Source organism: Borostomias antarcticus, assembly GCF_949987555.1.
Source record: "Borostomias antarcticus genome assembly, chromosome: 26".
NCBI classification, from domain to species: domain Eukaryota; kingdom Metazoa; phylum Chordata; class Actinopteri; order Stomiiformes; family Stomiidae; genus Borostomias; species Borostomias antarcticus.
The window spans coordinates 8196256-8218755 of record NC_140259.1 but is presented as its reverse complement, the minus strand read 5'-3'; the positions used below and the strand labels follow the sequence as shown (position 1 = coordinate 8218755).

At 46.7% G+C, this 22500-nt stretch overlaps 4 protein-coding genes across 5 annotated transcripts in view; 3 read left to right on the top strand and 1 right to left on the bottom strand.

Annotated features, from left to right (window-relative positions):
• Positions 1–4845, bottom strand: part of edem3 (ER degradation enhancer, mannosidase alpha-like 3) — a 17775-nt gene extending 12930 nt beyond the window's left edge. For both annotated transcript variants that reach the window (XM_084459149.1, XM_084459148.1), the window contains exons 1-6: positions 3587–4845; positions 3397–3442; positions 3088–3188; positions 749–788; positions 306–418; positions 1–117 (exon numbers count right to left, since the gene is read on the bottom strand). The exon at positions 1–117 is cut by the window's left edge and continues 37 nt beyond it. In XM_084459149.1, the coding sequence (XP_084315275.1) occupies positions 1–117; positions 306–418; positions 749–788; positions 3088–3188; positions 3397–3442; positions 3587–3705 (536 nt within the window). In that variant the 5' untranslated portion in view covers positions 3706–4845. The remainder of the gene's footprint in view (positions 118–305; positions 419–748; positions 789–3087; positions 3189–3396; positions 3443–3586) is intronic.
• A 1011-nt stretch (positions 4846–5856) lies between these two features.
• Positions 5857–14242, top strand: npl (N-acetylneuraminate pyruvate lyase (dihydrodipicolinate synthase)). Its single transcript, XM_084459194.1, has 12 exons — positions 5857–5953; positions 6225–6297; positions 7403–7476; positions 7593–7680; positions 7859–7916; positions 9884–9959; positions 10095–10187; positions 10673–10818; positions 11449–11495; positions 12009–12093; positions 12846–12885; positions 13457–14242. Exons 2-12 carry the CDS (start codon positions 6227–6229, stop codon positions 13615–13617), a joined length of 939 nt encoding a protein of 312 aa, XP_084315320.1. The 5' UTR covers positions 5857–5953; positions 6225–6226; the 3' UTR covers positions 13618–14242.
• A 978-nt stretch (positions 14243–15220) lies between these two features.
• LOC311326163 (cysteine-rich motor neuron 1 protein-like) lies at positions 15221–19794 on the top strand. The gene is made up of 5 exons (XM_084459015.1): positions 15221–15549; positions 16355–16591; positions 17217–17375; positions 18165–18317; positions 19126–19794. Exons 1-5 carry the CDS (start codon positions 15348–15350, stop codon positions 19377–19379), a joined length of 1005 nt encoding a protein of 334 aa, XP_084315141.1. The 5' UTR covers positions 15221–15347; the 3' UTR covers positions 19380–19794.
• A 729-nt stretch (positions 19795–20523) lies between these two features.
• sec22bb (SEC22 homolog B, vesicle trafficking protein b) overlaps positions 20524–22500 on the top strand; it is a 5753-nt gene continuing 3776 nt past the window's right edge. Inside the window, exon 1 of the mRNA XM_084459159.1 lies at positions 20524–20667. Within this exon, the coding sequence (XP_084315285.1) occupies positions 20593–20667 (75 nt within the window). The 5' untranslated portion in view covers positions 20524–20592. The remainder of the gene's footprint in view (positions 20668–22500) is intronic.

Below are 22500 nucleotides of genomic sequence, written 5' to 3'. Positions count from 1 at the left end.
GGCAGCAGGCGCAGGCCCAGGTCCTTGGCCATGTGCAGCAGCTCGTCTTGGTACCACGTCATGTGACGGCCCCCCTCCTTCAGCATCACCGCCATGGAGTGGCCCCCCAGCAGACCCCTGAGGGCCGAGGAAGGCACAGCCATTAACACACACACACACACACACACACACACACACACACACACACACACACACACACACACACACACACACACACACACACACACACACACACACACACACACACACACACACACACACACACACACACACACACACACACACACACCCCTTTCCTCTCTCACCCCAGTACGCGGATGTTGGTCTCGAAGACGGACACGACGATGTCGTTGTCGAGCCTGACGTCGGTCAGCACCCTCCTGACCGCCGCCTCAAACTCTGTGGTCTTGTTCAACAGCTGGGAGAGGAGCAGCAGCACAGAGGTCATGTGGCGGCTGCTTTTAGCGCCACCTACTGGCAGCCGCACTGGTCACATCTGCTGCTTAACTATCTGGGCTGAGTTTCCCAGAGGCATCATAGCGCTACGTTCATCGTAGCGCTATGATGAACGCCATAGCTTACGATGAACGTAGCGCTACGATGCCTCTGGGAAACTGAGGAGGACAACAAAGAAATACTGCGCCCGTGTTCTACACATTGTATATACAACAAAACAGCCAACGCTGTTTTCTACCCGTGTTTGGACAGACCAATGTTGGCGGGACCTCAGGTCGGCGGCAGAACTCACCACTAGAGTGTCCAGCGTGTCGATGAGGGTCAGAGAGAACCTGGAACACAAAGAGACCAGATGGCGTTAAAATGGGCCTTTATTTTAAAAGACAAAAACTAAAAAAACTGTCCTTTGAAAACCAAGTAGGGTAGTGCATAAGTCAGGGCACCTCCACACAGGGGCCCCACAGGGGCCTTCACCACACCACACCTACAGCATCAAATTCAAAAACTCTCAACTCTCACAACAATCAATCAATGGCCCCGAAAATGGTCACAGAGTTGGTGGAAAGAATTGTTCCTACTGTAAGTCCCTCCCCCCTGTAAGCTCCCCCCCGTGATGGCAAGAATAGATGCTTTTTGCCTCCCGACACTCTTATGAACAGCTCTACCCACTTTGAGGAAAACTAAAATGATAGTTCTGTTCTCAGACCCATGGGTAATAGATAGTTTGTCATTTCGATCCAGATGTCCCTGAATCTTCAGCTCGTCCCTTGACCAGCCTGCCTCCCAGTCAGAAGACCCAGGGGGAGGAGGCATCTTCACCTTGGAACATAACTCACATTCCTACCTCACATTCCTACCTCACTTTGTCTCAGGGACCCCGACGGAGGTCATCATTCTGCATAACAGACCATAACCATAACAATAACATAACAAACTGACGTATTAGCACCATCACAGGCCTGCCTATAAAGACCAGAGGGTTTCTTGGAATTAGGACCCGGAGCTCAGTATTATAGTTGGTCTATGTCACATCTGGGGACTCCAGGCCTCCTCCTCGAAATCGAAATATTCTTCAATTTTCAGTTGGCATCACGATAGCAAAAATTCAACTTTTTTCTAAATAAACAAAATAGGTAAGTGGTCTTTGACCTTCAACCCTCATTATCTTTCTCAGACCATATTATTGTCCTGTTGGATTAAACGTTAAATTATTGGAGTGTGTGGATTTAAATAATTATTTCTTTGAAGGTGATATTTAGTGGTGAATACAACTACTTCAGATTTGGTGAAGCAAAGTTGTACTGTGGTGTTTAAACGCCCTGTTACCAAGTTGGAATGCGATCTAGTGAGTTAGCCGTAGTGTCCCAGTGCTTCAGAGACGGGACGACCTGGGACAGTCAAAGATAACAACCTGCTATGTTCCTTAACGAGCAGGAAATCTGCGGACTCAAGCAATGTTTCCGGCGCTGGAATGTTCTAGCCTCCAAACAGTTGCTGAACTGTACAGTTCGTGTTTGAATGTGCATGTGCATGAATGTGCATGAATGTGTGTGTGTGTGTGTAGGTTCTTCCTGCCTAATAGTATAAGGGAGTTTGTATGAATCTCTATAGGTAAGATTTTTTTAGTAATAACGAAGGGTCAGAGTTTTAATAATTTAATAATGTATAATACATTATTACAAAAAATATCAACAACAAACCAGTCTAGGTAGTAAAAAAATAAATGATCATAATTATTATATTGGAACTTAAAACATCAATGTTTAATGTCAACTAATACTTATGGGGTAAAGACCATTTAATTAGTGTCTGAATAATTATCAATTGTCTGGCCACTTACTGAAATACAGTACATTTTCAACTAGCCTCACACAGTATTTGTGGGATCTTAAATATTCAGGGGTAGGGGCGTGTCTCTTGTTCTCCGCCTCCTGTGTTGGGCTGTGAGTCATCTGACTCACCTGGTGGAGGTTTTGAGGATAAGCCTTGTCATTATTTTAATACTGGGGCGGCTGTAGCTCAGTTGGTAGAGCGGCTCGTTCAATGATCGCAGGGTCAGCGGTTCGAATCCCAGCTCCGACTGTCCACATGTCGAAGTGTCCTTGAGCAAGACACCTAACCCCAAATTGCTCCCAATGAGCAGGTTAGCACCTTGCATGGCAGCTACCGCCATTGGTGTGTGAGTGTGTGTGTGAATGGGTGAATGAGAGGCCATTGTAAAGCGCTTTGAGTGCCACCAAGGTGTAAAAGCGCTATATAAGTACAGTCCATTTACTGTTTACTGTCCAATCAGTGGCAGCGGAAGATTTTCCTGACCCAAAAAGAGACCTGGTCTCAATATGTATTTCCCTGTATAAATAAAGGCTCCTATCTATCTATCTATCTATCTATCTATCTATCTATCTATCTATCTATCTTTCTATCTATCTATCTATCAATCAGATTCAATCCAGACTATGTCAAACAATAACATCCCGAGATGAGTGTGATTAGTTTAAAGAAATACAGCCCCGCCCCCACCCCCCCATCCCCAAATGGTAATGAGTACAGCCAGGCCTTCCTCCAGTGCTGACACAGCGTAAACAGAGTGTGGTTGGGTGTGACTGTGAGGCTAGTTTGTGAGGTACTCACTTCCCCAGCGCATCATCCATGTCCCCCCGGCTGGGCTCCAGACCCCTCACCCTCCCCCGGCACGTCAGGGGCATCAGCTCATCTGCTGGGTACGCATGGTCCTGGGTGCGAGCAAACACACGCACACACACCACACCCACACACCCGCGTCAGTAATAACCCCAGAAGCCCAGATCTGGCAGACACAGACTACAATCATCAGACCTACTTTACAACAAAAGACGCAAGAGGTGACGTCAGCTCTGTAACGAGGTCAGGCCAAGTAGGGGTTGGAGTACGGGTGCGAGGTGAAGCCTCCGAAACACTTACCATATAATTCTGATAAGCATGGTCGAACATCTCCACCACTTGATCCCTTGGGTGGAAAGGAAGACAGAAACAGAACACGTTAGCCTAGCTATTAGTTTGTCTGAGCCCAGGGCAAACGACCTCTCAACTTAACCCTTTACTGTCTCTCGCCCTCTCTCTCTCTCCAATGTTGTCAGACGGTCAGACTCACCTCAGTCTGTGCCTCTCCTCTCTAGGCATGGCCTGTCCGAGGCCGCATAGCGCTCCCAGCAGTAGCAGCAGCAGCACGGTTCGCATGTTCGCCGGCTGACACCGCGCTAACGTCCACATAGCCTCGACTCCAGCTGTCTCCGTGGCGATCAGGTACAGCTGAACATCACCTCTAGGTCACCACGCCTACCGCCTACCGTGTCGTTGACGAGTCACGGACACGACGCTGCCTAGCAGGCAGGAGTTCAGCAGCAGGGGACTGGGACTAAACTCTGACTGGTCCCTGTTTCACTCAAATGCTTGCACATAACAACATGACGAAGAAATAGAGTTTATAATAGCCAAGTTAGTCACTAATCAGCTCATTGCTGCCCATTTAGACACCCTCTAAGCCAAGTCCGAGTCCAAAGTCATACAGTAGGAATCCTGGTGGTGGTGGTGGTGATGGTGGGTAGAAGGGAGAAATGGCATAGACCTTATGGTCAATCTGGTCAATTTCTGGACTACCTAAAATGGCAACAAACATAAAATATGAAAACTCACAGTCATTATCTAGGGCAAAATGCCTGTTGCGGAGTCAAGTTTCTTCACCGCAGGGCTTGTTCACCTGCTACCTGGTCACACCTGTTCCTCACACCTCCACATCCAGGTGACACGTTGACACTGATGCTGCTTCATCCACACACACACACACACACACACACCACTAATCCACTGATGCTGCTTCACACACCTACACACACACACTAATCCACTTATGGACATCACACACGTCTGGCTCTGCCTACTTATCTATCACTAATACACCAACACAATAATAATAAACAGCTTTCCACGGGCACATTCACAGCTTCAGATGATGACCTGTCTTCATTATTGACAAATCAAATGTTTACCTAGACTAAGCTTGTTGATCCACAACAACACACAACAGACTAAGCTTGTTTACCTAGACTAAGCTTGTTGATCCACGTTTGCTGTAACGTTGGGATTGTAAACACCCATTCCAGAGTTGAAACAAAGACATTGACCTGACTAATTGTTACTATCAGTAATTCCCGGTAGCCGAACCAAGTCAGTTTAGCCGGTAACTCCCGGTAGACAGTCGGTAAACACGACAAGAAAGGAAAGACACCGGTTCCCGGTTTGTTGATCTGTGTCCTCAGGTCAGATACGGTTGTCCTATCCGTGGAGACAGACGTGGGGTCCACCTGTGTTGATACGCGGTCGGGAGAGCCGTAAGCCTGCAGCTAGCCTGGTAGCCAGGGACCCGGATGTTGCTGTTAGCCTGCAGCTAGCCTGCTAGCCAGGGACCCGGATGTTGCTGTTAGCCTGTTGGGAACGTGACGTCAAGGCTACATCCGGAGAGAGATCCTGCTGGGTGAACAAATAGAATTACGCAGTATTAAAGGTGTGAAAATGTTTAATTTGTGCTCTGAATTTGACAAGAGGGGCGGACTACACTCTTCTGGATGTTGTCAAAACTTAATTGAAACATTTGACAGGTCATAGGTTTCCAGAACCACCGTTTTCTGTTTTCACTACACTTCCCGTCGTGCACTGTGGTGGAGTCACGTGAGAGCGGGGGCTGATCACGCGGGATCATGTGACTTCCTCGTGATGTCAACAAAGTTGAGCTGTCCGTCCACAGTGTGAAGCACCTGACTTCCCATTCTCATTTAGAAGAATCATTTTGGGGATTACATGTTTTTCACTTGAGGTTTGCACCCTCTTAGCATCTTACTGGGCTGGTTGTTTGGTCTCTACTGAGCTGATAGAAACAGCTCACGTCAGGAGATGGTGATAAAATGTTTCTAACTTCTAACTTTGCAGATGTATCAGTCTAATCTATCTGTTTCACTGTTGGCCATGTTCAAGCCAGCCAAGCTATGTAGAGTTAACAGCCACATTAAAGTCCATATAAAGAAAGCTGTAGTTTTCCTGCTTTGTTCACATCTCCATATTAAATTCGGTTCAATTAATTGATATATATCCAACCACTAGGCCCTACATGTATGTCTTTTTCTGTTATAGACCTTCTCATATCGGGCAATCTTCATAACCCTAGTTGTACTAAAATTAACGAATTATCCTTCACTACGAAAAAAAATCGCTTGGGCTTGATTGTTAGTTAAGAAATAATAATAAAAGACGCTTTTTTCAAAGGGGCTTCATCCACTTTGCAGCCTAGTGCTTCACAGGGGCCACTGGACCTCACAGAGCATGCGCATTACCAGCTGCTTGATGTGCGGAGCTACTTGAGGAACGATTGTTTTCTGCTGCCTGCCGTGGTCTGCTTTAGCCAGTCTCTAACTATACTCATCTGTTGCAGAGTGGGAATCAATTAGAGGCGCCTGAGCTACAACCAGTAAGTATCCCACTTTTAAATCGATCTGTCACCCAAAGATCCACATTTGTGCGGGTTTAGTTTGAGAAATGTGGCTATTGAATGTGTTTCTTGCTCAGATTATAATTCCATATATTTATATTGCAATTTACAGCAACTCCTCAACAACAGCCCCTGATTCTCCCATGTGTGAACTTCAATGTGTGTAGAAAGTGCTAGGTTTGGAGATAAACAGAAATGGACATGAAATCCATTTCTGCCCAGTCAGCATATTGTCTGCTTTCCTCTCCAGCCATGAATCCTACTAAGGCGCGTGAACTGGTCGGTCTGGTCGCAGCCACCTTCACTCCCATGACTCCTGAAGGGTAAGGCCAGCTCTGGGGGGTGGGGGGGGGGGCACACTTTAATCCCTAATAAGATGCTTCAATCAATCAATCAATCAATCAATCAATCAATCAATCAATCAATCAATCAATCAATCAAAGCTTTATTTGTATAGCGCATTTCATACCCAAAGGCAACACAATGCGCTTTACAGAGAACAAGGGAGGTGGGCATACGACCCACTCTCTACATATTCCAGAGGGAAGCAAAAAAACAGTAATCACCCGGGGGCCAGATACGTGAGCTGTAAAAATTCTTCCCTGACCCCTCTCAACAAGGCGATCGAGCAAGCTCCAGGAGTATGCTTAGATGCTCAACTGTCTTATCAACAAGTATACAGTAAATATGTTGTCCACGATTAATGATAAATGTTGTTTTGGGATAAGTTAGGTTTAGTTTTGGGTTAACGTTAGGGTTAGATTTAGGGTTGGGGTTAGACCGGTCTCTGTGTTTATGAGAATTAGTCACTACTATTTTGACAGTAGAACGGCCGCCTGAGTCGAATGGAATGAGACACAAAGTATAATTTTACAATATAATACAAAACAATTGTATGTATCTAATGGAAATGGGGGAAATTAACTAGGCTACGACTAGCATCCCCAGTGGTGGGCTCTGGTACAACTCATGTGACGAACACGAGACCGTTTTATTAGTCCTCGATTTAATCGCGTGGCGGCAATAAACAATAACTACTAACTCCATAGTTGCATATTAACAGAGTTGCAGTGTATAGTATTGTTTTTTTGATTTTGTTGATAGTATTGTTGTTGAACCTCTGTAGACGGGGCATCTCAAAATCTTATCATACACTACAATATTCTCAGAAAGGTAGTTTTGGCCTTGTGATGTTGTTGTCTGTCTGTTTATCTATTAACCGTATCTATCTATCTATCTATCTATCTATCTATCTATCTATCTATCTATCTATCTATCTCTCTCTCTCTCTCTCTCTCTATATCTATCTATCTATCTATCTATCTATCTATCTATCTATCTATCTATCTATCTATCTATCTATCTATCTATCTATCTATCTATCTATCTATCTATCTATCTATCTATCTATCTATCTCTCTGTCTCAGTGAGATAAACCTGGCGGAGATTGAACCCTATGTTGACCACCTGATAGAGAAACAAGGTGTTAAAAGTGTGTTTGGTAAGAGTTACATCACTTCCTCTTCCTGTACGACTGTTATCGTTGCTCTATACGCTCCTCACTGTAAACGTGCATTAATGAGGCGTCTCTGAGTGTCCCCCCTGTCCCCCCACTAGTGAATGGGACCACGGGGGAGGGCATGTCTCTGACGGTGGGGGAGAGGAAGGCGTTGGCGGGAGAGTGGTGTCGGCAGGGAAGGAACAAGTAAGCCTTGCATTAACTATGTGGAAATGAATGATCTGTCCATGCCTAATATGGTGTATTGGTCTGTTAATGAGGATTTCACCACAGTCGCTGTGTGTGTGTGTGTGTGTCTGAGTGTGCATGCTTCCGTGTGTGTGTGTGTGTGTGTGTGTGTGTGTGTGTGTGTGTGTGTATTCAGGCTGGCACAGGTGATCGTGCACGTGGGCTGTATGAGTCTCAAAGATTCTCAGGAACTGGTGAGTGACATCACATACCAGCACAGTCCACAAGACATGTTATACCAGCACAGTCCACAGAGACATGTTATACCAGCACAGTCCAGAGAGACATGTGATACCAGCACAGTCCACAGAGACATGTTATACCAGCACAGTCCATAGAGACATGTTATACCAGCACAGTCCAGAGAGACATGTGATACCAGCACAGTCCACAGAGACATGTTATACCAGCACAGTCAACAGAGACATGTTATACCAGCACAGTCAACAGAGACATGTTATACCAGCACAGTCCACAGAGACATGTTATACCAGCATAGTCCATAGAGACATGTTATACCAGCACAGTCCACAGCAGACATGTGATACCAGCACAGTCCATAGAGACATGTTATACCAGCACAGTCCACAGCAGACATGTGATACCAGCACAGTCCATAGAGACATGTTATACCAGCACAGTCCATAGAGACATGTTATACCAGCACAGTCCACAGAGACATGTTATACCAGCACAGTCCAGAGACATGTTATACCAGCACAGTCCACAAAGACATGTTATACCAGCGCAGTCCATAGAGACATGTGATACCAGCACAGTCCACAGAGACATGTTATACCAGCACAGTCCACAGAGACATGTTATACCAGCACAGTCCACAGAGACATGTTATACCAGCACAGTCCATAGAGACATGTTATACCAGCACAGTCCACAGAGACATGTTATACCAGCACAGTCCATAGAGACATGTTATACTAGCACAGTCCATAGAGACATGTTATACCAGCACAGTCCATAGAGACATGTTATACCAGCACAGTCCATAGAGACATGTTATACCAGCACAGTCCATAGAGACATGTTATACCAGCACAGTCCACAAGACATGTTATACCAGCACAGTCCAGAGAGACATGTGATACCAGCACAGTCCATAGATACATGTGATACCAGCACAGTCCACATAGACATGTTATACCAGCACAGTCCACAGAGACATGTTATACCAGCACAGTCCACAGAAACATGTTATACCAGCACAGTCCACAGAGACATGTTATACCAGCACAGTCCACAGAGACATGTTATACTAGCACAGTCCACAAGACATGTAATACCAGCACAGTCCATAGAGACATGTTATACCAGCACAGTCCATAGAGACATGTTATACCAGCACAGTCCACAAGACATGTTATACCAGCACAGTCCACCGAGACATGTTATACTAGCACAGTCCACAGAGACATGTGATACCAGCACAGTCCATAGAGACATGTTATACCAGCACAGTCCATAGAGACATGTTATACCAGCACAGTCCACAGAGACATGTTATACCAGCACAGTCCATAGAGACATGTTATACCAGCACAGTCCACAAGACATGTTATACCAGCACAGTCCATAGAGACATGTTATACCAGCACAGTCCACAGAGACATGTTATACCAGCACAGTCCATAGAGACATGTTATACCAGCACAGTCCACAGAGACATGTTATACCAGCACAGTCCATAGAGACACCAGCACAGTCCACAAAGACATGTTATACCAGCACAGTCCATAGAGACATGTTATACCAGCACAGACCATAGAGACATGTTATACCAGCACAGTCCATAGAGACATGTTATACCAGCACAGTCCACAGAGACATGTTATACCAGCACAGTCCATAGAGACATGTTATACCAGCACAGTCCACAGAGACATGTTATACCAGCTCAGTCCATAGAGACATGTCATACCAGCATAGTCCATAGAGACGTACCATAGGACAGCGCCCTGGAACTTGTCCATGCCCCAACTTAATAAGGTTGGGCTTTGTGGTAACGAGAGATGCAGTATGGTGACTTCAAGTTGGATTCTCATCAATATTAGGTACTCTAGTAGAGTGTGTGTGTGTGTGTGTGTGTGTGTGTGTGTGTGTGTGCATGGACTTTACTTCCTGTTCTCTCTCTTGTTCCCTGCAGGCTCACCACGCTGTTGAAGCAGGGGCTGATGGGATATCCGTCATCTCCCCAAGTTTCTTCAAACCCTCCAGTGCACGTCAGTATGAAGGCTTGTGATTGGTTGGACCGGCTTGTCTGCCAGGTTGATCAGCTCTGGTGAATGGCGCTGATCGATTTACTGTGTGTGTGTGTGTACGTGTGTGTGTGCGTGTGTGTGTGTGTGTTCTCTCAGAGGCCCTGAGGACATACCTTCAGGAGGTGGCGTCTGCAGCTCCATCTCTACCCTTCTACTATTACCACATCCCTGCTGTGACAGGGGTCAACCGTGAGGACTGCACACACACACACACACACACACACACACACACTAGGGATGTGCGCAGATAGTCCTTTATCCTACTGTACAACGCAGCTTCTGCTCGTCGTTAAGGAAATACTAGTCGGCTAAACTAAATATAATTTTATTTCTTATATATATAATTAATGGGGTCCACGTTTTCAAAACTAACTTTTTCATTGTTTTTCCAACGAAGTGAACATCGTTGGATTCCCCTCGGCCTACAGAATCTAGCTTTCATTTTTTGTAGTCGAATGGTGTCATGGCCTGGTGGTGTCTAGCTAGCGAATGTAGCTACAGTAGGCTACGGTGACCAGACATCTCGATTTGACCGGGACAGTCCCGATTTCAAGCTGGTTGTTCCGAGTACAGACAAAGATCTATCGGGACACTAAAATGTCCCGGTTTTCCTCTCCTCTCCTCTCTGCTCCTCCTCTCCTCTCCTCCCCTCTGCTTTCTCCTCCCCTCCTCAGTGCTAGCCAGGGATGTTCTGGAGGGGATAGAGGAGCGGATCCCGTCGTTCCGTGGGGTGAAGTTCAGCGGGTCGGACCTGATGGATCTGGGCCAGTGTGTCAGCTACTGCCCGGAGAACTGGTCTGTGCTGTACGGGATGGACGAGGTCAGCGCTCCAGAACCTGTCCGTCTGTCTGTCTGTCTGTCTGCATCTACAGGTATCTTTCTTTCTTTCTTTCTTTCTTTCTTTCTTTCTTTCTTTCTTTCTTTTTCTCTTTCTTTTTCTCTTTCTTTTTCGCTTTCTTTTTCGCTTTCTTTCTTTCTTTCTTTCTTTCTTTTTGTTTCTTTTTCTCTTTCTTTTTCTCTTTCTTTCTTTCTTTCTTTTTCTCTTTCCTTTTCTCCTTTCTTTCTTTCTTTTTCTTTTTCTTTTTCTTTTTCTTTTTCTTTTTCTCTTTCTTTCTTTCTTTCTTTCTTTCTTTCTTTCTTTCTTCCTTCTTTCTGGATGTTTATTATAAACCTCTGTTTGTTTCATGTTGTCTTAACATGCTATTGGCTTATTTCCCTCCTTCTTTATAGTACTGTCTTGTACAGTAAACATTACTTTTAATTGTTTTTTAATTTGTTTGCATTCTTTTATGTTTTCCTGTTTTTAGTGGTTTTTTCAACATCGGGCCCACAGAAAGTTGAAAATTAGTCTCAGCTAATACTGACGCATGTACAGCAGTGTTCATGAATGTGTACTGTGTCTGTAAAAATAACATTTGAAATAAATAAATAAAATGTTGTCGCCCGACAGCAACTGCTGGGAGGCCTGGCGATGGGAGCGTGTGGAGCAGTGGGGAGGTCAGTCTCCCTCTCTCCTCCTCCTCCTCCTCCTCTCTTCTCCTCCTCCTCCTCCTCTCACCTCCTCTCTCATTCTACTCCTACTCTCACCTCCTCTCCTCCTCTCTTCTCCCCCTCCTCCTCTTTCCTCTTCCTCTCACCTCCTCCTCCTCTCACATCCTCTCACCTCCTCCTCCTCTCATGTTCTCCTACTCTGACATCCTCCCTCCTCTCCTCTTCCTCTCACCTCCTCTCTCCTCTTCCTCTCTCCTCTTCCTCTCACCTCCTCTCTCCTCCCCTCTCCTCTTCCTCTCACCTCCTCTCTCCTCTTCCTCTCACCTCCTCTCTTCTGCTCCCTCTTTTAAACATTATTATTCGATCTCACTCCCTGTAGCCATGACCACCTGCTTGGGAATAAGCTCTGATCTTCTGAATAGACCGATGTGTGTGTGTGTGTTGTTCGTCTTCCTCACTCACTCTGTTCTTCCCCCCCCCCTCTCTCTCTCTCTCTCTCTCTCTCCATCCATCTCTTAGCACGTACAACTACCTGGGTAGTGTGATTAACAACCTCCTGTCTGCCTTTGATAAAGGAGACCTGGTCCAGGCCAGAACCATACAGGTATATCTCATATCTCTCTTTCTCTCTCTCCCTTTCCTCTCTCTCCCCTCTCTGTCTCCCCTTCTCTCTTAGCAAACCCCAAGTGACATCATGGGCCACCTTAGAACCCATTACATTTTGGAACAGATCCGAATCACGGGCCAGATCTATGAACGAAAACAAAACTTAGAACGAAGCAAGCACCCTGTATGGGTCCAAATAAAGCCGCTCATTCACCACCAGTCATTTTTTGGACTAATATTACTAATATTATTATTACAAAATGAAAACAAAACTCATAATGAAGCCAGCTACCGTTATGAGGGTGCTAGACACACGGTATGTGGACTGGGGTGTGCGGGAGGAGAGCTGCACTACCCCCCCGCTGCCTGGGACCTGAGGGGGGCGCCAAAGTCCCAGTCAAATACAGCCACCCATTCAACTTCAGCCATTCTTACCTCCGCCCCAGTGAATCACAAGCCCCCTGAACACGCCCCGGACGGCCCATTCACCTCCATTCATTTTTTGGACTAGGATAACACACAAACTACCAGACTGCTTTTCGTGAAACTAGGTGGCGGGGTGTAGAATGGGCCAATTTCGAACCCATTCACGTTTGACGTGCACAGGGCTATGAAATGCATTCAGGGGCGGAGGTCTGTGCTCTCTGAGCACCATTTGTAGTTGTAGCTTGTGATTGGTCAGTTCTGTCTCACTCGCTGGTTTCTCAGTGTGTTGATTGGTCAGTTTTGTCTAATTTGATCTCCCTGCAGTTCAAGGTCCAGACTTTCCTGTCCAGTCTTTTTAAGATGGGTGAGTTTCAGTCATGATCAATGTGTGTGCAATGTGTGTGTGTGTGTGTGTGTGTGTGTGTGTGTGTGTGTGTGTGTGTGTGTGTGTGTGTTTTAGCGGCTGATCTGTGTCTCACTGTTCTCAGGGTTCGGCCTGTGTGTGTGTGTGTTTGTGTTGGCGTCTAACCTGTTCTCAGGGTTCGACCTGTGTGTGTGTGTGCATGTACATGTGTTTGCACGTGTGTGTGTGTGTGTGTTTACGTGTGTGTGTGTTAGCGTCTGACCTGTATCCCACTATTCTCAGGGTTTTGACCTGTGTGTCCGTGTGTGTGTGTATCTGTGTGTGTACGTGTGTTGTACGTGTGTGTATTAGTGTCTTATCTGTGTCTTCCCGTTCCCAGGGTTCGACGTGTGTGTGTGTGTGTGTGTGTGCGTGTGCGTGTGTGTGTGCGTGTGCGTGTGCGTGTGTGTGTGCGTGTGCGTGTGCGTGTGTGTGTGTGTGTGTGTGTGTGCGTGTGCGTGTGTGTGTGCGTGTGTGTGCGTGTGCGTGTGCGTGTGTGTGTTAGCGTCTGACCTGTATTTCCCGTTCCCAGGGTTCGGCCTGCCCATGAACAAGCAGCTGATGAGTGTGCTGTCAGGACTGACCCTCGGACCCCCCCGGCTGCCCCTCCTGCCCTGCCCCGCCCCCCTCCTCCAGTCCTCCGCTCAGTGGCTCCACGACGCCCTGGGGGAGTACGCAGGACAGGGGTCATAGGTCACGAGTCTCACCGCAACTGTCCACGTCAAAGAAAACATGAACACATCCATCTCTGATTCTAAATGACATGTCCAGTTTGTAAATCATACTGTAGAAATGACTCCATGGCATATACTGTACACTTGCAAATAATTAACCCTAACCCATTGGTGCAACACATTAAATCAATATTGACTGGAACTGAATGTAAGAGATTGTGCCTTTGTTTTAACTCTTATCCTAATATTAGAGTTCTGATACACAGCTCTGGTTTCATTGAACTGGTAAAGGCACTTGTGTCAAATTATATAAGAAACATTCCTTCATGTAAATACTGTACAAACGTCATGACTATGGACTATGTCCTCCTTGGGTTTAAAGTCATGTAGATTTGTTTATGCCAGTATGTCGATTTGCTGATTTGTTTATGCCAGTATGTAGGTTTGTTTATGCCAGTATATTTGTTTATGCCAGTGTTGTGACTATCTGTGTCAGCGTGGAAACTGCTCTTTTCAAATAGTAGCCTAATAACTGAAACAATTTCTTTATGGTCAATATTACTTAATGATAATGTATTTACTGCACTTTCTTTTACAGAATTATCCTTGTCATGATATTGTTGATTAGATTAGTGTTACATTGTTTACTGTGGCTAAAATACATGTAAAATAAAAAACATGATTTATAAAAAGGTGAACAGCAATGTTGCAGAAAAGAACATTTGTACATAATAAAATGACTAAATATAACTATGAGTTATGACATCTGCTCTATCTGTTTGTGAACATTTATGGAAATGTATACATTTCTTATGAGTAGATGAATACATTTTTATACAACTGATTTGGACTGTTATTGTGTGGCAGCAATGAAGCGCCCCCCTCTCTCTCCTGCTCTTTTTCTCTCTCCCTCTCTCCCTCTTTCTACCTCCCTGTCTCTCTCCCTTTGTCTCTCTCTCCCCCTCTCCCTCTTTCTCTCCCTCTCTCCATCTCTCTCCCTTTCTCTATCCCTGTCTCTCCCTCTTTCTCTGTCTTCCCATCTCTCCCTCTTTCTCTCTCCCCATCTCTGTCTCTCCCTCTTTCTCCCCATCTCTCTCCCTCTCCTCTCTCTCCCTGTCTGTGCATGCATGCATGTGTGTCAGCCTTTCTATAACAGAAGTTCTATGTCCTTGTCAGTCAGTCCATCTTCCTGTTGTGTGTGCAGCTCTGTGTTCCTCCCCCTCTGTACCGTTTACCCAATGACTCAGAGTGTGACTGTGAGAGAGGTCATCTGAGGCCCTGCTTGCCAAATCAAATGGAAATCTGATGAAATGATTCGCTGCACAACAAGAGAAAGAAAGAGAGAAAATGAGAGATGAAGTGTTGCATGCAGCGAGAGAAGGAGAGAGAAGACCCAGATAGCAAGCGGATGTGTAATAATTCTGGGCCATACATGGGCCAGAACTAAGCCACAAGGGCCAGATCTGGTCTGTATATGGCCCAGATCCGCTTGCTATCCGGGGAGAGGGGTGTGTAGTTTTTGGCTGGGAGCTGGTTGGTCAGCTGAGGCTGGCTCCAGGACAGTGGGAGGAGCCTGGTAGGATGGGGGGAGGATCTAAGACAGGTCAGGTCCAGGCAGGTCTGACACAGGCAGCAAAGACCAGGAAATCAGATTTGAGGCCAGGTGAGTTGATCCTAGATCCAGTTCAGACCAGGATACTTGCTCCTGGAGATCAGTCAAATCAAGCCAGATTAGCCGATCGCAGAGCCATGCTGCTGCTGCTTGTCCTCGGGTTCTCGGTGGTCCTTCCAGGCCCCTCCCTCCAGAAGAAGGACTATATTCTGGGGATGGGTAAGGCGTGTGGGGGGTGGGAGTGGGGCAGGTGTGATTCCAGCCTCAACCTCATCTGTGTGACACCTGCGGGCACAGAACCGGGTACGGAGTACTCGGAACCGACTGGAGTCTGCACCCGTGAGTCACTCCCCTCAGAACCAATATTCACCTAGAACTTTGTGTCCATTTTGTCTTGTGTGTGTTTTTTACAGCTCATTTATCTGGCCCCCGGGTGATACTGTTTTTTTTGCTTCCCTCTGGAATATGTAGGGGTGGGTCGTATGCCCACCTCCCTTGTTCTCTGTAAAGCGCATTGTGTTGCCTCTGGGTATGAAATGCACTATACAAATAAAGCTTTGATTGATTGAGTGATTGATTGATTGATTGATTGTGTATTATTACATGCGTGTAATATGTTGAATGAATTATTACATGCATGATGCCAGAGTTTATGGAACATGCTGTACCAAATACAAATTCCACCACTCTTGGTTGTTTGGCTAATAAACATTCTAATCTAATCTCTCCATGCCTCCAGGAGCAACTCTAGCAGTATCTATCTGATGGTCTGTTCTCTATATTTCTATATTTCTTCTTAAACTGTTAATATTGTCTTTGGAAGGTTAATGTTGGAGCTGTACCTTCTTTAGAATATGGTTTGTTTGGATTTTTATGCAATATACTCTATATATATTTATTATTATTTATACAATATACTCTCTCTCTCTCTGTCTCTCTCTCTCTCCCTCCCTCTCTCTCTCTCTCCCTCCCTCTCCCTCCCTCTCTCTCTCTCCCTCTCTCTCTCTCTCTCTCTCTCTCTCCCTCCCTCTCTCTCCCTCTCTCTCTCTCTCTCCCTCCCTCTCCCTCTCTCTCCCTCTCTCTCTCTCTCTCTCTCTCCCTCCCTCCCTCCCTCCCTCCCTCCCTCCCTCCCTCCCTCCTCCAGCTGGCCCGGCTCCAGGCTGTGCCCCCTGCTCTTCTGTGACCTGTCCCCGAGGCCGGCGCGCTTGTCCTGGGAGCCACATCACGGAGCCCTGCGGCTGCTGTCCCCAGTGTGCCCGTCAGGAGGGCCAGCTGTGTGGGGGTCCTCACTGGGAGAAGGGCTACTGTGACTGGAAACTGAGCTGTACTCAAATCCAAGGCTTCGGCACGGCCTTGGCCCCAGAAACAGGGGTCTGCAAAGGTAGGAAGTAAGCTACAATCAAAGAGAGAGAAAGGTGCTACTGTACCAGGAACCCCAAAGGGTTCTTCAGGCAGAACAACCCTTCAACATCTATTTTGGTTCCAGGTACAATTATCATGAAACGGTTCTAGATAGAACCATGTCACCAATAAAATATTCTACTAGAAACCAAAAAAAAAGGTTCTTTCAGGGTTCTATATCAGGGACAGCTGCAGAACAATGTATGGTTCTGGGTAGAAGAAGAGAAAGACTGCACTCTGAAGCACAGATAGAACTTTTGAGGAGTTTTACTAACGTTTCGGTCCACTGACCTACATCAGAAACGTTAATAAAACTCCTGAAAAGTGCTCCAGAGGTCAGAGGTCAGTGGACTGAACCAACCCCCCCCCCCCCCCCCCCCCCCCCCCTTCTCTCTCCCACGCAACACAAGACAGGGTATATATATAGGGGACAGGGAGCCAGATGATTGGACGACAGGAAACACACAGTGGACTGGATGATGGTAACGAGCACTCTGGGTAATGGGCAGATCACGGACACCTGGGAAGGGAGACAGACAGACACAACAGGGCAGGGAGAGCACAACGCACACACGGACGTAACAGTGTCTTCCTCCCTGCTCCAGTGCGCTCCTGGATCAAGCGAGACTACATGTCTGACCCCCTGTGTCCTTGGAAGTGGGGCTGCAGTGTGAGGGTTGGACACTGTGAATGCTACTCCCTCCAGACCTGCCATGACACCTACAGATACAACGAACCTGAACCCTGCTGGAAGACCTTGATGGGTGAGGGGAACACACACACACACACACATACAAACACACACACACACACACACAGGTGCGACTGTGGCTCAAGAGGTAGAGCGGGTCGTCCAATGACCGCAGGGTCAGCTGATCGAGTCCAGGCTCCTGAGTGCATGGCTGCGTTCCGAATCGCATACTACCCTACTATATAGTATGCCAAAACGGGATGTAGTATGTCCCAATACATAGTATGACACATGCAGTGTGGCAAAAATACCAGGATGTCCTACTACATCCGGTCGTATTTTGCAGTATGCAAGCCAGCAGGCTTTTCTGGCTATTCTGACCCACAATCCTGTGCGCAGCGGAAATGTGCGTCACGTGTGAGTCGTGACAGCTGTAGACGAATGTAGCATTACGGACAGCGACGGATGTGGGCAAATTCTCAAGGCGCAATGTTATGACAAGGTAGTATGTCCCAATTGGATGCCTACTGCTTGCAAAGTACATACTTTCTAAGGGCAGCTGTAGTAGGTACTGGTAGTAAGAAGTAGAAGTATGTGATTCGGAACGCAGCCCATGTCGAGATGTCCTTGGGCAAAGACACTGAACCCCAAATTGCTCCCTCTTAGCAGGCTAGCACTTTGCATGGCAGCTGGCGTGTGAATGTGTGTGTGAATGGGTGAATGAAAAGCCACAGTAAAGTGCTTTGGATAAAAAAAGCACAAAATAAGTGCAGTCCATTTACCATTACACACGCACTCACACTCACACGCATGCGTCCGGGACCTTTGACCTTTGACCTTGTGACTGAGAGCTGTTCTGTAGAGGACATGAGGGGCCCGGGGGAGGACGACGACACCCCTTGGGTGTGTACAACATTGGGCTGTGAGCTACGGGAAGACCACTGCGAGTGTCTGCAGATAAGCTGCTCCTCAACATCACATCGGCTTTCTAAGGATGCTTGCGAGGACCAGCTAGGTGAGTTTCACTAGTTCACTAGAGTACACACAACACAATGCAACACAACATGTGAGAGCACGGCATGGGAAGGTACAATAAAAGCAATATAACGAGTGGGATTCGAACTGCTAACCTTCCACATGGGATCCCCGACATGTACACCATGCTGGCTAGACCAAAGAGGAAGTCCCCAACGCTCTGGGTTCGATATGTAGGTTTGAATCCCGTTTTAGTGGAGAAGCCAGCACTGCAGTCAGAGGCCAGTGTAACAGGTGGGTTTGAATCCCACCCGTTACTGACAGCAAGGCATTGTAAGCATCTTAAGCTGAGTGACACTATTAGAACCGCCTTTGATCAAACTCACATCTTCTCTGGTGGTTTACAACTTACTATGACTCACCTCTCCTCTCCTCACCTCTCCTAACCTCTCATCTCCTCTCCCCTCTGTGCCTCTCCTCTCCTCTCCTCTCCTCTCCTCTCCTCTCCTCTCCTCTCCTCTCCTCTCCTCTCCTCTCCTCTCCTCTCCTCTCTCTGCTCCTCCTCTCCTCTCCTCTCCTCTCCTCTCCTCTCCTCTCCTCTCCTCTCCTCTCCTCTCCTCTCCTCTCCTCTCCTCTCCTCTCCCCTCTGTGCTTCTCCTCTCCTCTCCTCTCCTCTCCTCTCCTCTCCTCTCCTCTCCTCTCCTCTCCTCTCCTCTCCTCTCCTCTCCTCTCCTCTCCCCTCTGTGCCTCTCCTCTCCTCTCCTCTCCTCTCCTCTCCTCTCCTCTCCTCTCCTCTCCTCTCCTCTCCTCTCCTCTCCTCTCCTCTCCCCCCTCACCTCTCCTAACAGAGAAAGCGCGCTGCAGTAACACCAGCTGCCCAGAGGTTCCAGCCCCTTCCTGCCCGGCTGACTCCTTCCTCACCGAGCCCTACATTCCTCCTGGACAATGCTGCCCCCTGCTGACTGCCATGTGTACCTGCAGATTGGATCAATGCTCTCTGGTGCCCCCGACCTGTCCTCCGGGCCAGAACCCCCAGCTGACGGAGAGGGGAAACGGACATCCTGGGTCGTGTTGTGACCAGTACCAGTGCCTGGAGGCGTAGGCAGAACTAAGAAAGAGGGGAGGAGAGGCAGAGTAGCGATGGGAGGCTGAAGACAGAGAACACGGGAGTTGTGGAGAGGGGGAGAACATAGGGGAGGGAGAGAGATGGAGGATGGAGGGGTGGGATACAGAGGTGTGAAGAGGGCTGGAGAGAGAGAAAGAAAAGAGGGAATTGATATGTAGAGGGGAGAGCACGATGCGAGATCAGTGCACCCAGGATATAAACAGCTATGATTGCATTTTTATATGAACTTATAACTTGTTACTTCATTTCATTTCAATAAGCAAGTACTTAATGGTGCCGGTATCATTTATTACTTAACTATCTTGAATATAGATTCTTTAACAAATCATTAGGCATGGGCAATATATCATGTAAACACCTATTGGCAGAATAAATATACAATAAAGCATCATCAGTGTTCATTGTCATTTTGTGCGTGTCCCGCCTGTATGATGGTAATGCTTACCATCACAAAGCCATGATCAAATAAACCCACCCATGTTCTATTTTCAAGTCTGGACCCCTTAAATTAGCGATCTCATATAGGATTTACACAGAATGAATAGAATACCAGATCAAGATAGCTATATTATACGCTAAGATAACAAATTACAACTTGCATGGACATCCATAAGGGGGAGATTCATGGTGTAACCTACCAGGTGACCGTAGGAAAACAATGTTTCGGTGAAATTCACACAATACTTATATTAACATGTTAGATTTACAATCTCAGGTTATTTTACAATCTTTTGTTACAATAATTGTAGATGTGTGATTTCGTAAGTAGCTGTGTTTTTGAACTATTGTATTTTACTGTTATTATTGTATTCACTATCATGTTTCTTTCTTTTCTTATTTATTCTTGAATTCTATTTATGAATTGTATTTTCTACTAATTGTAGTATTTTCTGCATTATTGTATACATTGTATGTATTGTACTGTATGTTTTAGTTGAGGACTCTTGGAAGACTAGCCGATGGCTAAAAGAGATCCTAATAAACAAACAAACAAACAAACAAACAAACAAACAAACAATCTCAGGCTGAGCATTTCTTTGGCTCAGTCTGAACTCCAACAGAACCAACCGCGACGGACACATTTGAGCGACGCACCCGGCGGCACCAGCGTTTCCGGCCAGCTCAGCACGTCGTCAGTCTCTCTGCCCCTCTAGAACCACTAGTAGAACCACACAACTACTCTAGAACCATGGTTCTGCTCACTATGATCGCCAGGCTGGCGGACGGTCTGCCCCTGGCCGCCTCGATGCAGGAAGACGAACAGGTTTAAACCACTTCATTTGACATGTTTGATATAACCCTGCATGCTAATGCTAGCTAGCACGTTAGCATCCTCCAGGTAGCTAGCTGGTCAAGGTAGCATAGCTACGTGGACCTTGTTATCTGTTGTGCTAGGGTCGGTCATCCTATCACATATAGATATAAGGTTGGGTAGCAAGCTGTGTGTGTGAAATGAGTGTTTGTGATATTACTGGCACTGCTAGCTAGCTTACCGGCTATATTGCTTCATTCTAGCTGGGTCAGATAGCTTCATTCTAGCTGGGTCAGATAGCTTCATTCTAGCTGGGTCAGATAGCTTCATTCTAGCTGGGTCAGATAGCTTCATTCTAGCTGGGTCAGATAGCTTCATTCTAGCTGGGTCAGAGCTTCATTCTAGCTGGGTCAGAGCTTCATTCTAGCTGGGTCAGAGCTTCATTCTAGCTGGGTCAGATAGCTTCATTCTAGCTGGGTCAGATAGCTTCATTCTAGCTGGGTCAGATAGCTTCATTCTAGCTGGGTCAGAGCTTCATTCTAGCTGGGTCAGAGCTTCATTCTAGCTGGGTCAGAGCTTCATTCTAGCTGGGTCAGAGCTTCATTCTAGCTGGGTCAGAGCTTCATTCTAGCTGGGTCAGAGCTTCATTCTAGCTGGGTCAGAGCTTCATTCTAGCTGGGTCAGAGCTTCATTCTAGCTGGGTCAGATAGCTTCATTCTAGCTGGGTCAGATAGCTTCATTCTAGCTGGGTCAGATAGCTTCATTCTAGCTGGGTCAGATAGCTTCATTCTAGCTGGGTCAGAGCTTCATTCTAGCTGGGTCAGAGCTTCATTCTAGCTGGGTCAGATAGCTTCATTCTAGCTGGGTCAGATAGCTTCATTCTAGCTGGGTCAGATAGCTTCATTCTAGCTGGGTCAGATAGCTTCATTCTAGCTGGGTCAGATAGCTTCATTCTAGCTGGGTCAGAGCTTCATTCTAGCTGGGTCAGATAGCTTCATTCTAGCTGGGTCAGATAGCTTCATTCTAGCTGGGTCAGATAGCTTCATTCTAGCTGGGTCAGATAGCTTCATTCTAGCTGGGTCAGATAGCTTCATTCTAGCTGGGTCAGATAGCTTCATTCTAGCTGGGTCAGATAGCTTCATTCTAGCTGGGTCAGATAGCTTCATTCTAGCTGGGTCAGATAGCTTCATTCTAGCTGGGTCAGATAGCTTCCTTCTAGCTGGGTCAGATAGCTTCCTTCTAGCTGGGTCAGAGCTTCATTCTAGCTGGGTCAGATAGCTTCATTCTAGCTGGGTCAGATAGCTTCATTCTAGCTGGGTCAGATAGCTTCATTCTAGCTGGGTCAGATAGCTTCATTCTAGCTGGGTCAGATAGCTTCATTCTAGCTGGGTCAGATAGCTTCATTCTAGCTGGGTCAGATAGCTTCATTCTAGCTGGGTCAGATAGCTTCATTCTAGCTGGGTCAGATAGCTTCATTCTAGCTGGGTCAGATAGCTTCATTCTAGCTGGGTCAGAGCTTCATTCTAGCTGGGTCAGAGCTTCATTCTAGCTGGGTCAGATAGCTTCATTCTAGCTGGGTCAGATAGCTTCATTCTAGCTGGGTCAGATAGCTTCATTCTAGCTGGGTCAGAGCTTCATTCTAGCTGGGTCAGATAGCTTCATTCTAGCTGGGTCAGATAGCTTCATTCTAGCTGGGTCAGATAGCTTCATTCTAGCTGGGTCAGAGCTTCATTCTAGCTGGGTCAGAGCTTCATTCTAGCTGGGTCAGAGCTTCATTCTAGCTGGGTCAGATAGCTTCATTCTAGCTGGGTCAGATAGCTTCATTCTAGCTGGGTCAGATAGCTT